General features: G+C 38.8%; 1 protein-coding gene across 2 annotated transcripts; it reads right to left on the bottom strand.

The window, feature by feature from the left end:
- Positions 1-227: 227 nt before the first annotated feature.
- Positions 228-4,613, bottom strand: RPL22L1 (ribosomal protein L22 like 1). 2 transcript variants are annotated; one of them, XM_059391558.1, is made up of 4 exons: positions 4,516-4,613; positions 2,779-2,871; positions 2,493-2,614; positions 228-478 (listed from the first exon to the last, which is right to left on the bottom strand). In XM_059391558.1, the coding sequence occupies exons 1-4, from the start codon at positions 4,522-4,524 to the stop codon at positions 334-336; spliced, it is 369 nt and encodes a 122-aa protein (XP_059247541.1). In that variant the 5' UTR covers positions 4,525-4,613; the 3' UTR covers positions 228-333. The 2 variants fall into 2 exon arrangements, with proteins under 2 accessions (XP_059247541.1, XP_059247542.1); XM_059391559.1 differs by having other exon boundaries at positions 2,779-2,868; positions 4,516-4,612.
- Between the last annotated feature and the right edge of the window lie 3,465 nt (positions 4,614-8,078).

The raw sequence follows: 8,078 nt of genomic DNA, 5'->3' as shown, positions 1-8,078 counted from the left end.
AATTTTAAGTATTTATATAAAGTCATACACAATACTGTGTTTCACTATTTCCTACACAATACTACATATTTTAACTTGAGGACATCCATAAAAGGAGTAAATTTCAGAAATCCTGAAAAAATTCTACCAGCTATAGCTACTTAAATATTACTTACAAAAAGTATCAAAGGAAAGCCCAGAATCATATAAATGGCATATACTTAAATAAAAGAGGTGGAAGCTTAACATACAGGGTATAATGCTTTTTATTCACCAATAAACTAAAAGTCCATTTCTGGCTGTTTCCTTCGTTTTATTAACAAGCAAAACCCTGTAAGGGGCAGCTTCATTCACCTAATCTTCAGACTCAGATCCATCTTCATCTTGACTAATCTGGAAATAACGAAGTTCGTAAGTCTCCTTGTCAGATGCAACCACACGAAGCCAATCACGAAGATTGTTCTTCTTAAGGTATTTCTTGGTAAGATATTTCAAATACCTTTAAAATCAAGACATGAATCTCATTAATAAATACAATTATCGACTATGCAAAGGCTTACTATATAAAAAGCAGTTGTATTCATCTTTAATGTTCCCTCCAAAATATTTGTATCCAACATTGTTCAAGGTTGCTGGGGATCTAGTAAGGTAGCGGCTACTCAACCCCAATTACAATCAGTTGATGCCCTACAAACCCTATTCTCCCATCTCCCTAATATAAACATCCTTTATGATGACACTAAAAAGAGCAACAGCAGCTTCCTCATCAGTTTTATTGCCATAACCAGATTACCTTTTAATATAAAATTTCATTCCTTAGATGTATTATGCACTAACATGTCAACATTCCTTTCACTACTATCAACCTCCCTAACTTCAATCCCATGATCAATAAAAGGAAACCTACAACAGGGCTAAATTCATTTACAAGTTCAGGATTATCGACATACTTCCAACTAACGTATGGCTCAGTCATAAAAGCTTTCAACATGGTCTAATTTCATCACTCCAGCCATTCGCTTCAACTTACACTTTAAATTCTGGACTATCAAAGCTGTCCTTGAACTTCCCTGTTCTTTTTTTTTTTTTTTAAAGATTTTATTTATTTATTTGACAGAGAGAGATCACAAGTAGACAGAGAGGCAGGCAGAGAGAGAAAGAGAGGAGGAAGCAGGTCCCCTGCTGAGCAGAGAGCCCGATGCGGGGCTCGATCCCAGGACCCTGAGATCATGACCTGAGCCGAAGGCAGCGGCCTAATCCACTGAGCCACCCAGGCGCCCCGAACTTCCCTGTTCTTAATGCTGTTCCCTTTGCTAGAATACTTCATTCCACAGGCAACACTACTCATCTCAGGTTCTCTGCAAATTCCTATGCCCTATCTTTTATCTTCGACACAGCAAATACAGCATTGCATTTTATAATAATAATGTGCATGTCTGTCAAGTCCTTGTGAACATAACCTTTCATCCCCAAATCCCTAGTGAATTCATAATCACAGATAACATGCACTTCTACTTTAGTCCGAGCCACCAAGGGCTCACCTATTCTCGCAATAGGCTCAGTCTTCAGCTTCCACCACCAAATCTTTTTCAGCCATAATCATGAATCCCCTAATTTGCATGTCTCACTCAAGCACTTCATTTAGATGAGATTTCCTTAACTACCTTATCTAATATCAACCCTGAAATCCTCTTTATGCATTTACACAGCACTCTCAACTAGTTAATACCTTATCATTTCTTTCCACTAGAATTGGAGTTAGTAATAGGTACTTGCCTGGTTGGCTATCCAGTCCTACAAGAGTGCTGCCATGTAAGTATTTAGTATTTGTTGAGTAAATTAGACGAACTGAAACCAGCAAAACGTTAGACTTTACCTTTGACTGGCTGCCCCTACTAAATAAACCACCAAGACCTTAAAAACTGAGGTATAAGAAAACACTTACATTACTTAATTTGGGACATTACTTTCATGTTACACATCTGACAGGTTTCTTGCAACATCTTCCAAACACCTAACACTGCGGAGCACCTGGGTGGCTCAGAGGGTTAAAACCTCTGCCTTCCTGGGACTGAGCCAGGATCTCTGCTCAGCAGGGAGCCTGCTTCCCTTCCTTTCTCTGCCTGCCCATCTGCCTACTTTGTGATCTGTCTGTCAAATAAATAAATAAAATTTTTAAAAACAAACAAAAACACCTAACACTGTTTAAATTTATATATAATTGGGTTTCAGGGACTACTATGCACTGGACAAGAGCCCTATATATAACTTTCCTATATTCCAGCAATAAATTACACTTACTGACAACCAGCCTAAGGAACTGGCCCAGTTACTGAACCCATTTTCCATTCACATAGGCCATTAATAAGTTCAAAACATTTCCGTTTTTATCTCCCTGACCTTATCACCACATCTACTCCTGCCTATGAAGAGAAAATACAAGGACTGTGTATTCCATAAAATATTCAAACTACCATAATTTCACTAAAGTATTACGGGAAACAAATACCAACCTTTTAGAGAACTGTTTCTCAGAAACAACTGTGATTTTATTCTTGAAGCGTTCAATGTGAACAACATTCCCCAGATTTCCAGTTTTTCCATTGACTTTAACCTTCTCCCGTAGAAACTGTTCCTGTTTTAAAACAGAAAACATGCAAAACTAGGGAAGAAAACCCTAGATATTCACTAGGGAAGGTACCCTAGGAATAGAGCTCAGGTTAAAATCAGTATTACATACTTAAGTCATTAAGAACTCTATTACAATGAAAAAAACAAGCTGAGGAGAGCGTTACTTACGAAATTTCCAGAATCAAAAATTCCATCTTCTACTGGATGGGTAAGGTCCAAATTAAATTTCCAGGTTGACTTCTTAGGTTTCTTGTCTTTCTGCTACAGAAAGTTAACGTAATTACTACTATTCAATTTATTCACTTTGTATACAAAACTTAAAAATCTGTAGCAGCCCAAAGATGTACAATGTACTGTGATGTTGTATTTCTATATACAGGAAATCGTGCAAGATCTAAAAAACTGCTTTGTATCTATTGGGTATAGCCTTTCCCCTAGCCACACTGTGTGAAAGGGGTCCTTAACTTTGTTTAAACCAAGTTTTTGTAAAATCCAGTGGGAATTTTCCCCACTCATCACCCAAGTGTCTCCAAAATGCAAAACTCAAGAAAGCTCGAAACATCTGGCAAGCCCCTATTAGTTCTCCTCATCAGATAATTCCAAAGAATCCTACACATACAACCACGAAAGACTATTACAAGAAACAACCTACTTTCTACTGTTAATTAAAACAGAAACCCACCCAGGGCTGGTTTGGACCTCTAATCAAGTCATTCTGTTCCAATTATCAAGTTAAGTTTTATGGGCTTTCAATATTTTCCAGACCACTGACATTCAATTTTAAATGATCAGGTACTGTTCACTATACCTTGCCCAAGCTCAATTATATGCCGGAATTTATTAAATCCTTATAATAAAGTCTTAAATCCTTATAATATATACATTATATCCTTATAATATAATCTTATATATAATCCTTATAGTATGATATCCTTATAATATATTATATCCTTATAATAAAGTCTAGAAATTAAATCCTTATTTTGTTATATAGGTAAGGGAGAGGGGGACCTTTCCTGTAGAGACTTTTCAATTCAAAAAAATTTTAACATTAGTTTTCCATTCCCCAAAGTTAGACTAAAATCCATAACTGGGCTATCCAAGTAAAATGCTGCTGTGGCTACTATTAATTAGCCTATTACTATTACATTCAGGCAATGTACTGCAAACAGATCAGTAGAGGATACCATCTCCAAATTAGATCCACCCAAAAGTACACCACGTAGTAATGCCAGTTTGCTTTTAAGAAGCCGAGTAATTTGTACCACCACCACTCCCACATATCCAAAACTTAATTGCTGACATACACCTATTCTTTCAAATGCTCTTTGGACTGGATTAAACATTTTACTGATTCCCTTGTTAATAACATAAACTCTCTGGTGCACGCTTATATACACGCGAGTCTCGACTTTTATCTTTTAAAAACTTCCGTCATGAGGTAGTAAAAAAACTTCTTCCCCAACTTAGTTCTGAAATTCTCTGAAACTTCTGTGGCCTCGGAGCTCCCTCCGCTCTAGCAAAGCCATCAGACCGATCCGATCACGCAATCTCCTTCCTGGCGCAAACCAATAGGCCAGCATCGGCGTTACCAGAAGCGAGACTGAAAAGAAACGGCCCAATGCTGCCCCATTAGGCCGGTTCATCGCTGTGAACCTCCTTCCTTGCGCTGCGACAACCACTCATCCAAACTTAGGGCCCACCTAGAACTCCACTTAGACCGCATGGCAGTCGCCAAGTGTCTCGAAAAAAACAACTCAGAATTTTCACATCGTGCTTCTGCTCCTGACCCAGTCTCCCTTTCTGCCGTCCCTTCGCCTCAAAAGAGAGTTCCCCAATTCGCCAGAGGCAAAAATCATTTACATTGGGGAAACATGCTCCCACCAAAACCCCACTCTCACCCACCGGCGCCATCTTGAAAGGCGGTCTGGCGATCAAAGAGGAAGTACCGTCGCGCGTCACGTAGTTATAGCACGACGTGCTGCGTCACGCGCCGGGAGCGTAGGCTCGCCGCCTCCCGGAAGAGAGCGAGTGGAGGCCAGTAACCCGGGAAACCCGGGCCTGATCGGGGGAGGGTAGGCTTGGGATGCAGTCAGGTTTTCTGCGAGCGCCGGCTAGCGGCCGTAGTCAATTGATGGTTTTCCACCAATGACTACGTTCGTCCGCTGACTACAAAAGACTCCGCAGTTAGCGGAGGTGGCTCCCAGAAGAACACGAGCGAGGGATGAAGGAATCATCTTTCGCTAATCGCCTAGATCTTCTTTCCAATCAGGGCGAGGCAGTGTCTCAGGTTGCTCTGGGATCTTCTGTCTTACATTGGAATTACAATCCCACAGCGAAAAAGTTACTTCTATATTTGTGTTTTGTCTATGAGTCCTGTTTTCTAATTGACTGTTGAGGGAAATACCTGAGCCAAAGTAAACTACGTTCTCGAGGAAAAACACTCTTAAGAAAAACAGCAACAGGGTATTGCTCACTTGTTCACGTGTTGAGTTCACTGCTGCTTCACTTTTATCATGGGTTTTAGTTAACCCTGTGTAGAAATTAAGATGGAGTTACTCAGAACTTAGGTCAAGCTATGATGCAAGCAGTCAAGGGCATCGCAGCTAAGGACAGATGTCTTCCGAGCCAGCGCAGGCCGACCACACCAAAAACTGACAACCAGCGGAACCAGAGGAGGTCTGCAAAGGTCCAAGACTAATTGAATCCCTTTAAAAAGGGAGGATTTTTGCAGCAAACTGTCAAGACTTTCCAGATGCTGATTCTTTCATCTCTGACCACATCAAAAAGGCAACTGTCCTGAAGACCCTGCCCCAATAGTCTCGGGACAGCACAGAGATCTTCACTGCTTGAACATATCAAGTAGCAAGTGCTGAGAGCAGACCTAGACCGAAAGGAGGCCTTATCTCAACTGCACACTCACAAAATGACTGTATTTGCTTCATTAACTTCCTACCACTTGTTTTCATCTTAGGCAATTCCCTTGTGCTTTAATTTGTGTGATCTGTAAGAAAACAAGTTAAACACTAATAAAACGCCATTGTGTTTGGAATCCAGAACCTTCTGTATAATTATATTAGCCTTGCTTTATGATTGAATAAAGCTGCCATTATGGACAGACACAACTCATATGTGCACCTTCATAGTGTGCTCATGACATTCTAGGCCTCTCAACTTCCAACCAAAACACTTCCTAATTAAAATTCAACGAATGTTTGCTGAGACCGAACTACTAAAATGCACAAAGGACATGAAGGTGGATGTGGGTGGTGACAGTTTTGATGACAAAAGGAAAAAGCTTTTGAACTTTGAAGAATTTCAAGTTGACATCACATCAGAAAAGTGACATGCTTCTCAATGTTTTACACTTTTTTAAAAAAGATTTTATTTATGTATTTGACAAAGATCGCAAGTAGGCAGAAAGGCAGGCAGAGAGAGAGGAGGAAGCAGGCTCCCCCCTGAGCAGAGTGTCCAATGTGGGGCTCCATCCCAGGACCCTGAGATCATGACCTGATCTAAGGCAGAGGCTTTAACACACTTAGCCACCCAGATGCCCCTGTTTTACACTTTTTTATATGGAGGTGAAACTATCATACTTGGGGTCAGGGGTAGGGGTAGGGATGGGGTGGACTTTTGTTGTTCATTTGGAGACTGACCCTAGAAAGTGACAACTGCATATATCTTTTATGGCAGTCTTTAGTAATAGTGGAAGCTATGCTTTAATGAAGAATATAATGTATAGGGTCAAATAGAGGTATTGAATTCCTGGGAGAAATCCAGTTCAAGAAGATTTTTTTCATTGTTTACCTCAAGAATCATAATAATTCCACTTATTTCTCAAACATTAAGGTAAAAAAGGCAATTGGCATTTTCTCCTCAAGGGCTACTCAGTCTGCAGAGCAAAAATGATCCTTGCACTATTGGGTATTTTGAAAATAAGCCGTTAATTGTACTATTTTATTTCCATTGTTTTTGGTAGACTTCCATGTTATGACTGAAACAAAACAAAACCAAAAAACCCGTAAAGAACTGTTAAGTCATTTATATAAAGGTGATATTGAAAACATGTGTTTCAAAATAGCTGGTAATCTCAAAATAAATAGAAACTATAGTGGGAAAAGATTTCTCCAAATTAGGGGAAAACCCTAAAAAGAATATTAACCAGAAATGCAGATGGTAAGATTAAATATTGTATATAACTTAGTGCTTCCCAAATTTTACACATATAGTATGAACACAATGCCTGTCAACAACCCTCTCCCAGATATTTTTGACAATGGATTCTAAAACATAAGAATTAAATATCTGAAAAGAGTCAATTTAGAATAAGGGGAAGTTGCTTTTCCACTTATTCATATATAAGATACTGTAATAGATGATAGATATATTTCTAATATTCAGTCATTTGATCAACATGATTCTGGAGCTTGAATAAATCAATAAGATAAAACATAGAAGGACACTATGGCAGATTAGATTCACAGAGAAACCCCTCCATATCCTAGCCACCTTAAAAAACTGGCTAAACCACAGTTTTATAATGTCCACTATATGATTAAGTTGGTGAAAAGTAAAAATTTTTTGGAAGCAGGAATGACAAAGTGTGCTCTTATAGGTTTGGAACTAAGATTAGCCCTGCTCAAATAGCATGGAAAAGCCTCAACCTCAAAACATTGTTTAAAGTGTGCTTGGACTGGTAGCGTTAGGCAGAAGCAAATTCAGATGCTATTTGTAGAGATGCACTTTTGATCCAGGCACAAAGGTGTCCCTCCGATAAACTTACAGAAATATGAGCTGACAACTTTTTTAAATCACTAAAAACACAGGAAAACAAGCCACTATGAATGAAAATCAACCCCCCAAAACCTATGGAATCAGACCAATATACATTGAATTGACAAAATATAAAATAAGTGTCTTCAGTATATTTAAAAGCTATAAGTATTTAAAATATGTTAAGGGAGAGAGGAACAATCAAGTTGGCTGGACTAAAAGAACGTAAGTTCTAGAAATTAAATATAGAAAACCTCAGAAAGAGTGGATGAGTTAAAGAAGAGAGTAGCTACAGCAGGGGAGAAAATTAGTGAATGGGATATTACTTAGAATGCAACATAGAAAAGCACTACCCATCTCCAGAAAAATAATTCTCAAATAACATTGTAGCAAAAACAGTCCAATGGAAACAAACCGCACAGCTTTGACAAAGGATGTGCTCAGCCCAACTGTGCAAAACAATGATGCACTGAGAGAAACTTACCACCACTTAAGAATATTGCTTTTAACTCCTCCAACCTTTAATGTTCTTTGTCAAATACTCATAAATGAAAGTTCAGGGAAAACAGGTGGGGGAAATAGAAACTGAAATCACTGCTGTTTGTCCTCCCTTTACTAATTTTATTAGAAAGCATTAAAAACTATGAATAAAAAATTTGTGCTTGCTTCACTGCACCTCTTCTCTGTGTACTTAG

The sequence above is a fragment of the Mustela nigripes genome, chromosome 2 (genome assembly GCF_022355385.1).
Source record: "Mustela nigripes isolate SB6536 chromosome 2, MUSNIG.SB6536, whole genome shotgun sequence".
Taxonomy (NCBI): domain Eukaryota; kingdom Metazoa; phylum Chordata; class Mammalia; order Carnivora; family Mustelidae; genus Mustela; species Mustela nigripes.
Note: the sequence above shows the minus strand (reverse complement) of the source record. Positions and strands in the feature narration are given on the sequence as shown.